This window comes from Podarcis vaucheri, assembly GCF_965113315.1.
Source record: "Podarcis vaucheri genome assembly, chromosome: 15".
Taxonomy (NCBI): domain Eukaryota; kingdom Metazoa; phylum Chordata; class Lepidosauria; order Squamata; family Lacertidae; genus Podarcis; species Podarcis vaucheri.
This window is the reverse complement of record NC_138753.1, coordinates 45073717-45086757: the sequence shown is the minus strand read 5'-3', so window position 1 is coordinate 45086757 and position 13041 is coordinate 45073717. Positions and strand designations below refer to the sequence as shown.

The following is a 13041-nucleotide window of genomic DNA, read 5'->3' as shown; positions in this document are numbered from 1 at the left end:
ATTCTCTTAATGCAAAACCAACAACTATAATCCATTGAACATGTTTATTCACTGAAAATCATATAACCTTTGATTTCAGTTGGCTTAAGACACCTATGTCGCCTAAAACATGGTTTTGCAAAAAAAAGGGGGGGAGTTGCCAATGAGACCTCTAAATTCGAAAAAGAACTTCTTTTTTAAAAAATGATATTTATTAAAACAAAAGAATTTTTTTAAATTACACACAAAAAATTACAAAAAAGAGAGAAAAGCAAAAACATAAAAAGGAAAAGAAAAGATAAAACCATCCTTTTCAAATTCTCCAATTTCCATTACCTTCTTTCCATGACCACCTCCTCCTCCCATCTCTTGTATCTTGATTAGTAATTGTCACAGCAAATCCTTTCCATAATTCATAATATTTTATCATTACGTTACCTTGCTCTATTCTCATTTTGTCTTATAAAAACGACCTTAGAGCTTAACACTTAAATCTTTTTTTACCAACTTCTCATAACCATTGCCTTTTTGCCAAATTCTTTAAACATTTTAACAAGAGCCAAGTAATTTCATTTCAGCATTTTCCCAACATTCATAAAACATTTCTAGTAATAGTAATACAAAAGAAAGTACAATAGAATAAAAGCAATCCAATCTTCTTCCAGCGTCCCCTCCCCCCGGCCCCAGGGTTGTCAGTCTTTTTTTCCCATTAGTCTGGCACATTAACCTGGTGCCCTTATGTGCGAGGCCTTCAAATCTCTTCCATGTCCCTTTCGCAGCTCTTCTTCATATTTTCCTTTCACACGTGGAAACTCCAGCTTTGTAGTGTTTTTGACCCTTTTCAACAAATCAGCCCCTTTCTCATAGTCCAGACTAAGCTCCATGTGATGTTTTAAAGCATATTTCAGATTCCCTCCAAAATTGTAAGTCCCAACAGCTCCAAACCTCTGACGGCCCATTTCCAGACTCAGAAAGTCCAAACATCCCTGCATAGGGGGGTCAGTCCAACCCCCCATTTCCAGTTCAATCCAAACTTTATCTTTCCAAGTCTGGTTTTTTCCAAGTTCATTTGTCAAATCCAAAAGCTCACTTTCCTGCTGGGCCGAGAGTCCCTCCATCCCTGGCGTCTCAGATTCAGCAAGGTCCTCTTCTTTCTGTTGTTCTGTCGTGGCACACTCCTATTTTAGTTCCTGAGTGGGCTCCATATAGTTTTCCACTACCTGATCAAAGGCTCTGGCAGCTTTTGTCATAAAATCCATCTTCTGACTTAACTGATCCAATAGGGCACTTATATTACAGAAAGCACCCAACAATGCTTCTGAAGGCATTGTCCTGCAAGGTCACAAAACTCTTTCCCACAGTTGTAATCAGTAAACAATTGCAAGTTCCCAGGATTTAGTTACAATTTCATAGCTCCCCTCTAGGGGGAAAGACTTCTGATTGTCCTTTTCCTTGAAAACAATAGCAACAGAGTTTCTTCTTTAAGATATTTTGTCCATATTCTTTTTTTAAAAAAAGCGAAAGGAAACAATGGAATCGCAATGTTTCCCTCCTTTTAACTATCTGTCAAAGCATTTATTTCTGGTCAATGAGCTTCAACCATCAAATCTGACACCCCGCTCCAGGGTCAGGACAGTGGAAAATTACTTTACTTTAACTTTATTTCCGCAGGTTTAAACAACTCAGTAAAAGTCCCCCTTCTTCTCCTGCTTTCGAAGGGGGGTTCCGCAATTTTGAATGATGAAAGACGATCCTTTAAAAGTGATTTTTAAGGCTCTAGTTTACGTTGTCTTTGCTTTGTTGTAACTACAAGAGAATGGAAGTGTGACTTCCTGTTTAGCCCTTTCCGTTTCAGTACCAAATTGGGGTAAATTTTAGAGTCCAAGTTCCTTTTATTTCGCCAATTCTTGTTTAAAATCCAGGTATTTAGCGTTCCAGTACTCACGGCTAGTTATTTTCAATGCCAAATTGTCCCAGGAAAAAGGCAGCGCTCTCCGGCGACGGCTGTGCGGCTTCGCTCCGCAGAAAGAGCAATCGACTCACAGCACCGCACCGCTTCCCCACTTCACTTCGGAGCCCGTTGGGGGGCGCTAAAGGTGCCCACGAGTCCCACGGTCACAGGCTTCATCCGCTTGTGATTTTCAGAAGGGTACCCGCTATGCCGCAGCGGAAAAGACCCGTTTCATGCGGAGCTTGTCCCTCCAGTTCAGAGGGAGTCCGCCATCACCGGAGGCGCCACCCCGGAAGTTCGAAAAAGAACTTCTCCAAGCTAAGAACAAATATATCACAAAGATGTATAACCTCCTTTTAAATAGGGAAGTAAAGGAGAAGGAAGTGAAAGGATCTATGATATGCTGGGGCCAAGATGTAGGATATAATATTTACATTAATCAATGGGAACAATTGTGGAGAATTCATATTAAATTTACGGTCTGTATCAACTTAAGAGAAAATGTTATATAAATGGCACTTGACACCAGCAAAGTTAGCCAAAATGTCTAAGAACAAGTCAGAGTTATGTTGGAGATGCAAGAAAGGAATTGGAACATACATGCATATGTGGTGGGATTGCGAAAAGATTAAATGTTTCTGGGACCCCGTCTATAATGTATTTTTCGCCCTATAGGACGCACTGTCCCATAGGACGCACCTAGTTTTTTGGGGGGAAAATAAAGGGGGGAATTATCCCCCCCCCAGCCGCGGGGGAAGCCCGAGCTTTTAAAAACGCACCTACCGCAGTTTTTAGAGGAGAAAAGGATATCTGCCCAAGGCACGGGGCGCTCTGCTTCAGCGCGCCCCGCGCTCCGGGCAACAGGCTGCTATCTGCCTGAGCAGCAACCTCAGGACAGCAGTAGAGAAACTACAGATAGGGGTCTTGGCGGCGGCTCACCTTTGCACCCCCTCAAGAACCCCCAATTTGTCCTGTGCCTCCTAAATGGCTGCCGTGAGCTGATCCCTAAAAAGCCCACCCCACTCGCACTCACCCCAAAGCCAAGGCTTTGTATTACCCCTCCCCCCAAAAACCCAATTCAAAACACCCTACATGTAACCCCCCCAAACCGTGCCTCTGATCTCTCATTTCCCCCCCAAACCCCCTTGCCCAAAAAAAGAGGAGGAGGCCGGCCTCCGCGCTGCGCCACAGCAGCAGCAGCCTTCCCGCTCGCCTTCCCTCCTCACCTGTCAGCGCCAGTCCCAGGCGCTGCCGCCTCCTCCTCTGTCCCCTCCTCCCACTTAGCGCCCCCAGAGGCTTCGCCCGCCCCCGCTGCCTTCCTCTCAGGCCCGCCGCGTGCGGGACAGCAGCCGCCTCAGCCTCCTTCTTCTCCCGTCCTCCTTGTGGCAGCAGCGTCTTCCCCTCAAGCAACAACATGGAGGTGGGAAGGAGAACCTCGCGCCGGGCGGGGGGGGGCGTTTGAACTGCGCGTGCGCGCCCAACCCGTTTCTCCCTGCCTGCCTGAGCGGTAAACAACGGGGCGTGGAATGCAGGCAACTCCGCAAGCCGCGGGAGCCCAGCGCCGGGCTCCCGCGCCTTGCGGAGAGCTGCACGAAGCCTGGAGAGCGAGAGGGGTCAGTGCGCACCCTCCAGGCTTCAGCAAAAGCCTGCATTCGCCCCATAGGACGCAAACACATTCTCCCTTCATTTTTGGAGGGAAAAAATTGCGTCCTATGGGGCAAAAAATATGGTAAAGAAAATGTTTAAAATCCCATTCACTAAAAGTCCCGAGGCATTTTTATTAGGACTCCTGACATCAGAAATCAAGAATGAAACTGCAGCAAGGATTCTAATAGCAAGAAATTGGAAAAGTGATACCATCCCTTCAAAGATTGAATGGCTAGCCAAATTAATAGAGTATTTACAGCTAGCAAGGAGAACTGGGACAGTGAGAGGAACCTCAACACAAGATGTTAGTAAGGAATGGATAATGATTAAGGAATATCTCAAAGGATACTGTGATAATAAATGTTTCCTGGCAGATATGGAATGAGTCTTGTGATATAAGGAAGTGTTAGAAAAAGTTTAAACTAAGATATAGAAAAATATGAATAAGAAACTTGTAAAAATTTTGAATGCAAAATAGTACAGTGGGTTTAGTTGGAAGTTTCTTTTCTTTTACTATTTTTTATTCTATATGTAAGTTCTTTTCTTTTTTCTTATAGAATGTTTGTACTGTATGTTTTGTGTGTATTTGAAGATATTTTCTTGTTTAATAAAGTTTATTAAAACAAAACATGTTTTTGCATATTGGCATGCAGCAGGATGAAGCCAGTAGCTTTGAAAAGTGGCATGATAACAGGGATGAAGATTCAACATTTTAAAGGGATTTAGCATCTTCCGCAATTGGGTCAAACTGTACTTGTAGAGCATTGTAATAGGACCAGGCCTCATTGAACACCCAAGATTTAGTGAATTTGAGGTAGCATATAGAACATGCTGGGGCAAATGTAAAAATAGCAAAAAAAGCAAAATGTCATGTATCATGAATTGTAGATATTACTTTGGAGATGGCAGATGTGCAGTGTTTGCTGATCATAATTTTAGAGTAGCAAAATGTATTCATATGTTGGCAGTAATAGTATTATGTCCAATTTTATAATTGTTATCAAATCGTTACTCCTGTTATGTACTGGTACCTTAGCAGTGTTTGGATAAGCCAGATAAAGGCTTGCAGGTAACATGTGTCTAATGGGAAAAGGCTTGTAGTTCAATGGCAGAGCAGCTGTTCTGCATGCAAAAGGTCCTGGGATTTATCTCTGGAATCTCCAGGTAGGGCTGGGAGAGAGCCCTGTCTGAAACCCTGGTGAGCTGCTGTCTGTCACTACCAGATACTGAGGTAGATGGGACCAATGGTCTGACTCATTATAAGACAGTTTTCTGTGCAACTGGTATATGTGAGGCACTGCATGCTTTCTGAGTGGGCTTTCAAAGATTGGGGGGGGGGAATTTTGTAGGTAACTTTGCAATAACAAACAGGCTATTTTTGCTGGAAAATGATCGTTTTTTAAAGAAGGCAGTGAAATTAGGTACAGTAGAAGGAAATTTGGCTGTGTACATTTTCAGGTGCAGTTGTTTTTTTTAAAACGCAAACTTCAGTTTGCCACTGGCTACTCAGATGTTGGCAGCGAGTTTTTTTTTCTGGAGGCTTTTCGGGATTTTGAATCTGAAAATAATAAAAGGTACACTCCAGATTTACTTCTGGTATGTCCCTGAATGTACGAGAGGGAATGACTTGATTTAGCTCCTTACTTCTGGATTTTGTAAAAGTATTGCATTAGAGACACTAACGTACCATGGTGCCCTCTGCACAGTCCATGCAGACATTGGGAAGACAGTGCAAAAGATGAAGCAAAGTAATGTGTGTCTTCAAAAGACGTTACATTGGGACATAATTTTAAATGGCAGTTGGTTTAATATGTCTGCCTTTACTTTGCATTCATTTACAGCAGCATGGAAATGAGCTGTTTGGAAGAGCAAAGCAAGAGAAGGGCTGTGGTTGAGACGTAACTTAAGATTGCCACATCATACATCTTTTGCTGAAAGTACTTTTTAATAAGCAACTTGGAAGCATTGAAAACTGTCATTTGGATGTTTTCTTTAAAGCTTTTGAAGATCTTCTAGCAGACAAGATACAAAGTCATGACTTAGTGATCTCATCTGTATATATGATCTCATCAATATATTTCTTATGTAGGATGTAAATCTAAAGTGTCAGAGAAGAACAGATGGTGTGGAGGTTCGTGTGACAATTCAGATGACCAAAATTCTGGAGCCCAGTTCAGATCTGTGCATACCATTTTACAACGTTGTTTTCAGGAGGTAAGTGGCTTTTTAAGCTAGGAATTCTCATCATTCTTTCAGTCCTTGAATTGAATGTGATGCAAAGGTAATGTTATGTACGGGTAATTGTTATGGTAGTTGACTGGTATCCATACATGAATTGGAAATCCATCTGTCTCAGGAGACAATGGAAGATTGTACCTTCAGAGGTGAAGTCAAACTGTTGGAAGACTTACAGGGCCTGCTGTGGCTGTAGAGACCAATACTGTAGCAGCTTGTCAAGGGAGGGAGGGACATCCAGCTCTTGCAAGACGGAGTTTGGACGCTATCAACTGTTGTGTCTGTCACCATGTTTTCCCATGAGTAGTGGTATCTGATCAGTGAGACACAATGATCTCTCCCACCAGCATAGGCAACCTGCAGCACTGGTAACTTACGACAATCAAGTTGAGCATATATAACTATTAACTACTGCTGCCTGCATTGTTTTTCTGTGTTAGCAGTGCTAAAGTGACCTCTCCAGGGAGAAAGTTAAAATAAATGACTTGAAACAGTATTTTTCTTGAGATTAAAATAATGATTAATATGCCTTGTCCACTCTGGCAACATGTCAACAGTTCAGCCAGCCATATGTTTTACAGCAGAGTATCCCAGTCTGTCAGCACTCTGGGTCAGAGGCCAGTTTTGTGGAATCTCTCTTGGCAACATAGAGAAATAGAATTTGAGGTTCCTAATTTAATATACTGTTGGGATTAGGAAGAACATCTTAATTGTTAGAAAAGATCAAGAAGATTGATTTCAACTGTAGCAGTGATTTTCAGTTGTGGATTGGAGTACCAGAAAGTTAGCATTCAACCAAAGGTGAATTTATACGTAATATAGCCTGGTCTTAAATGACAGATTACATTTCCCATGGGGAAGGGTACTGTGGTGGGGGACACATCATGCTCCTTCTGGGGTAGTTTGTCCACCTTTGGTCCCCACCTTGTACTTTGCTCTCACCTGTGGCTCCTATAAGTTGTCAGCATGTAACCGCAGCCACACTCCAGGAAGTGGCTTCGACTGACTGGCTAAACCAAGTGAGGGTAGCCAATAGGTCTCAAACCCTCAGTGAGTTAGGGATTTCCCCTGCATGCGAAGACAGACTCTGGCGGATAGAGTGGACGAGACCAATAGTGGGTTCAATGGTTAAGAAGATGGTTTCTGCATGTACTGTAGAGGGAGGTGGCAGGCAGATCAGGCTCGTCAGTCTGGGAAGGTAACCCATCTAGGACAGCCTTCCTCAACCTCGGCCCTCCAGATGCTTTGAGACTACAATTCCCATCATCCCTGACTATTGGTTCTGCTAGCTAGGGATCATGGGAGTTGTAGGCCAAAATCATCTGGAGGGCCAAGGTTGAGGAAGCCTGCATCTAGGAGAAGGAAAAATCTGATCCTAAACTGCCTTGCAGGACATCTTCAGGAGAATCTGGAACGGAGTCCCTAAGATTGTTGGATGGCACCTTGTACGCCTCCTTCCAGCAACTCCTGCAGCCAAGCTGGTGCCAAACGTCTTGCTCTGCTTTCCTTTGGACCCCATCATCAAGGCCGAGAGGCGGGTCTTGTTGTCTGGGCAGCCCAGGACCTCCAGACACACTGCCCAAGCTTCTGTTCCAGGAGGTCACTTAGATGCTGCTAATGCAGTGATTTGACTTCACCTCTGGAGGTGCATTCCATTGTCTTCCACGACAAATGGATGCCAACAACAACAACAGCCTTTTCTATATAATTTTTTGCAATTTACTACTTTGGCTTTCTATTTTAGGGTGATGAGAATTTTAGATATGAAACTTGTTGGGAGGAATTTCTTTGACCCTACCAGTGCTACTGTGCTGCAGCAGTATAGGTTGGTATACTTAAGTGTTTTTCCTGTTTTTGACCTGGGCACCCTATCATTTGTACTAGCCATAGGATAATTATTATTATTGTTTGAACTAAACTTTTATCTTGCCTTCCTCCAGCTACTGTACATATTGTAATCCTTAGGGATAAAAGATCTCCCTTGTTTTCCTATAAGGGAGGAAGATGGTTTTCTCCTGTTTGGCAAGGCCATTCAAATCAGACTTGAAGTGCCTTCGTTTTATGGGAGAGAACCTCCTCCCAGTTCAAGTCATGCCTCACTCCAAGGGACAGGGGGTTGGTAGAGCTTTGCAGAACTCTTCAGTTTGCCTGGCAGCCTTGGCTACACAGCCACAGTGCTAATTCTTCTTCATCTAAGTTGGAGATTTACTAGTCAGGTCTTGGAGAACATGAAAGGCCTTACTCCACTGGTGTAGACATAAGTGAGTATCTTAGGTGTATGGAAGCATTGGTTAAGTCCTGTTTTTCCTGCGCATTAACTTTGCTCAGGAACTTTAGTCTTACATGCTAAAGCATAATTGTTTATTACTATTATTTACTCAGCTTATATACCACCCTTTATTAACACATTTTACGGAGCATCAGTAATAAAGACATAATAAAAAACATAATTATAAAATAATAATAACAGTCTCTCCCCCCCCCCCATCTTTAACAGGCCATAGATAATTTAATGGTTAAAGGCCTGGGTAAGGAGGACTGTTTTTGCCTGGTGCCTAAAGACATGTAATGATAGCGCCAGGTGAGCTTCTCTGGGGAAGAGCATTCCACAGGTGGGGAGCCAGGACAGATAAGGCCCACTCTCCTGCTGCCTCCTTCCGAACCTCTCTGGAAGGAGGTACATAGAGAAGGGCATCAGGTGGCAAGCTCAGGGTCTGGCCCGGTTTGTATGGGGAGAGGCAGTTCTTAAGGCCCTGAGGTCTTGAGCCGTGTAAGGATTTATAGGTCAACACCAGCACCTTGAATTGGGACCGGAAACTAATTGGCGGCCAGTGCAGTGCTGCAGCCCCTTCTACTGTTTTTACAAGGTTTTTTAGCCACACGTTTGCAGAAATGTTTACAAGCAAAAAGTACATTTATGGTGAAATGCCCTTTGGCCTTATTCGGGACAGTATTGTTAAAGAGATGGTGAAGATTATTGGACAAAATATTGTCGAAACCTCAAAGGTTGTTTCTTTTCAGTGGCATTGACATGGGTATCCAGTGCAGCTCTAAGTAACCATCCCATCAGCACAAGGATTTATACTTAAACAATGAGATGTTCCTCTCTTTCTTCCCTGCTATGCTCCCTAAATCTGTTTTGGGGTCCTCCTCAACCCTCAGGAGCAGATTTGGGAAAGTGCATGTGGAAATGAGTGGGAAATGTCCCATTGTAGAGTCATAAATCCTTGCATTGATAGGATAGTTACTTAGCACTGCATTGGAAACAAGACTATTACTATGCATGTGTGTTTGTGTCAGACCCCTCTAATCACTGCCTCATTGGCAGCCCCCCCCCCATGGAACGCCCTCCCATCAGATGTCAAGGAGATAAACAACTACATAACATTTAGAAGATATCTCAAGGCAGCCCTGTATCAGGAAGGGGTTTTTTTAATGTTTGATGATTTATTATAAATAAAAAAATTCTTGGTATGAGCTTTCGTGTGCATGCACACTTCTTCAGATACTGAAGAAGTGTGCATGCACACGAAAGCTCATACCAAGAACTAACTTAGTTGGTCTTTAAGGTGCTACTGGAAGGATTTTTTTTATTTTGACTATGGCGGACCAACACGGCTACCTATCTATGATTTATTATGTTTTTATATGTGCTTGAAGCCACCCAGAGTGGCTGGGGGATAATAGTAATAATAATCATCATCATCATCATCATCATTTAGAAGAGTGACTAGTGGGGTGCCACAGGGTTCTGTCTTGGGCCCAGTCTTATTCAACATCTTTATCAACAACTTGGATGATGGACTCAAGGGCATCCTGATCAAATTTGCAGATGACACCAAACTGGGAGGGGTGGCTAACACCCCAGAGGACAGGACCACACTTCAAAACGACCTTGACAGATTAGAGAACTGGGTTGAAACAAACAAGATGAATTTTAACAGGGAGAAATGTAAAGTATTGCACTTGGGGGGGGGGGGAAATGAGAGGTACAAATACAAGATGGGGGACACCTGGCTTGAGAGCAGTACATGTGAAAAGGATCTAGGAGTCTTGGTTGACCACAAACTTGACATGAGCCAACAGTGTGACGCGGCAGCTAAAAAAGCCAATGCAATTCTGGGCTGCATCAATAGGAGTATAGCATCTAGATCAAGGGAAGTAATAGTGCCACTGTATTCTGCTCTGGTCAGACCTCACCTGGAGTACTGTGTCCAGTTCTGGGCACCACAGTTCAAGAAGGACACTGACAAACTGGAACGTGTCCAGGGGAGGGCAACCAAAATGGTCAAAGGCCTGGAAACGATGCCTTATGAGGAACGGCTAAGGGAGCTGGGCATGTTTAGCCTGGAGAAGAGGAGGTTAAGGGGTGATATGATAGCCATGTTCAAATATATAAAAGGATGTCACATAGAGGAGGGAGAAAGGTTGTTTTCTGCTGCTCCAGAGAAGCGGACACGGAGCAATGGATCCAAACTACAAGAAAGAAGATTCCACCTAAACATTAGGAAGAACTTCCTGACAGTAAGAGCTGTTCGACAGTGGAATTTGCTGCCAAGGAGTGTGGTGGAGTCTCCTCCTTTGGAGGTCTTTAAGCAGAGGCTTGACAACCATATGTCAGGAGTGCTCTGATGGTGTTTCCTGCTTGGCAGGGGGTTGGACTTGATGGCCCTTGTGGTCTCTTCCAACTCTATGATTCTATGATGATCATCTTCATCATCCTTGGATCCAGTAAGTGTTAAAAGCTGTTCAAGCATTCTGATTCTGGGAAATAGCCATGCTAAATTCCTGGTGTGGTGATGGGGGATTAAGGGGCTCAGTTTGAGACAACAAATGGGTGAGGCCTTCTCCCTCAACAGAAAAAGCCAGAATTGAGAGCAGAGCTTGCAGTGATGTGACCTAGAGCAAGCTAGAGAGAGTGAGAGCGCGTCCAACATTAGATTTCTGTTTGAATCCAAGGCTACAGCTATGGGAAAAACAAGACTCATTTGTGAACCCCTCAGTTGCAGGATCAGGTTGTATATCTACAAGTAAATCATATATCATAAAGATACCAGTGTCTTCACTGTGCATCATTTCCTAAAGAAAACATGGTAAGTGCCTGGAACCACTGGAATCTTGCACCGCTAGAAGATTGGGGTGGTGTGCAACGCCAAATATTGCACTATTGCTAGCAAATATCTGTAAAAGTAGTAACTATTAAGTCTAAAATGTCATGTATGTTACTGGCTGACATTGGATTTTTGACAACACATTCTGCTTACTACCTCGGTCTTGTATACTTTTAGTGCATTTCTAATATAAATGCTGATGTCATAGCTGAAACTGAACTTTACAAATAAGCGTCCTGTTTTGTGTAAAATTTATTTCCCTAAAGATTGCAGATATGGCCTGGCTATGCAGCCAGTATCCGGAGAACAGACGGGGGGCTATTCCTGTTGGCTGATGTTGTACACAAGGTTATTCGGAATGATTCTGTCCTGGATTTCATGTGAGTTAGAACTCTGAATGACATTTTGAATATTGGGAAGCATTGCATGAAATTGGGCTACTCAGTATCTCAAAGCCAAGCAGTCAAAATATTCCTGAAATAAGTCCATGAGAGAAACTTTCAGTGTGTATACTTGCACTGGTTTGGTCCCATTGGAACTATGACAATGAGATAACCGGATTTCAGTCTCTGTTTCATGAATCTTCTTCTGGTCAGCCCAAAAAGGGACTCTAAATTATATATAACATGCTTATAAGAACCTCATTCAATACAAGCCTCATACAATGACAACAATTCTTAACATAATAAAAACTCAATGCATTACACTTGTATACATATGTAAGTGTTATGCATTGTAATCTGCCGACCAGTAGTGTAAGGTGAGATGTCGGATGCAGCTGCCAGGAGCTGGATTCTAGACCTACTACGCTGCTTTTTCACCTACATGCATATATACATACATGAATAGGCTCTCCTCCAATCAAGAATTCCATTTCAGATGTCACACCAAACAGTCCTACTCTATCTGTGAGATAACGTATGTGTGAGATTATGTATCTGCAACAAACCTCTTTGGAGAGGTTGATTATTACAAATGTGTAAGAACATCATAGTATGAATATGCTTTGCTACTATAAGGAACTGGTTTCAGTCACGTCTGTAAAATATATAAAGTTCTCATCTAATAATTATACTTGTCTATAGCAGTTTCAAGTTTTCAGAGAGTTTCACATGTGTTATCCAGTTGTAAACCTTACAGTACTGTAAGGTAAATCATCGTTATGGTCTCATAATGCACTTGGGATTGGGAGAGAGTACAGTGGCTTGCTGAAGGCCACCTCACAGGTAGTGATAGAAGTGAGATTCAAGCTCAGCACAGCAGGCTCACTTTTAACTTGTGCACATTCAGCTTTACATGTGTGGCACAAACAAATTTTTAATGGAAAGGGTGTGGGATTCCAGGGAAAATAACTTTGGCAGTCCCACTCCATTGAACCCAATGCATTTTGGCTATATGCAGTTTTGGCTTTAGGTGCAATCCCCGGAACATAACCTTTATGTAAGTTGCGGGCTTACCATACTTCCAGCTGCAGTTCTTCACCAGCTCCAGATATGTCAGCTCAAAGTGCATTCCTTTTCCCAAAGGCATGCAATTTACCTACAGAGTCGAGAGAACTTCCAAGATGAGTGTACAAAACAGCTAATTGGCAACATTATAATTACCCGTTACAACAACAACACTTACCGTATTGATGACATTGACTGGAACAAGACACCAAAGGACAGTTTTACCATGTCTGATGGAAAGGAGATCACCTTCATAGACTATTACAGGTAAGAGGTGCTGCTTAAACACTTGAAGTGTTAGCAGGAAACGACAAACATCTGTTGTCTTCATTTTGCATGATTCGTGTTCCTTTCCTCTGGCTTAATGACAATTATTTTTAGTTTGTTATTTTTGTAACTTACATTTGGTAGCTACAAATGAACCTATTGCTCTTTAATCTGCACAATATTCCTCTTCCAGTAAAAACTATGGAATAACCATCAGGGAAGTCGACCAGCCACTTCTGATTCACAGACCCAATGAAAGAAAGAATCCTTCAGGGAAGGTGAGTTGTTGACCTTGCACTAATGGCAGTTCAAGTGCCAATGTCATGGGACAACAAAGTTTTCTATCTGCAGTTCTCAGAAGTAGGTCATGTGATAGCTAGCTTATACAGGGAAGGACTTTCAG

At 42.8% G+C, this 13041-nt stretch overlaps 1 protein-coding gene across 2 annotated transcripts in view; it reads left to right on the top strand.

The window, feature by feature from the left end:
• Window positions 1-13041, top strand: part of PIWIL2 (piwi like RNA-mediated gene silencing 2) — a 63393-nt gene that overhangs the window by 24943 nt on the left and 25409 nt on the right. For both annotated transcript variants that reach the window (XM_082200269.1, XM_082200268.1), the window contains exons 8-12: window positions 5667-5791; window positions 7557-7637; window positions 11190-11303; window positions 12450-12638; window positions 12832-12916. In XM_082200269.1, coding sequence (XP_082056395.1) covers window positions 5667-5791; window positions 7557-7637; window positions 11190-11303; window positions 12450-12638; window positions 12832-12916 — 594 coding nt within the window. The remainder of the gene's footprint in view (window positions 1-5666; window positions 5792-7556; window positions 7638-11189; window positions 11304-12449; window positions 12639-12831; window positions 12917-13041) is intronic.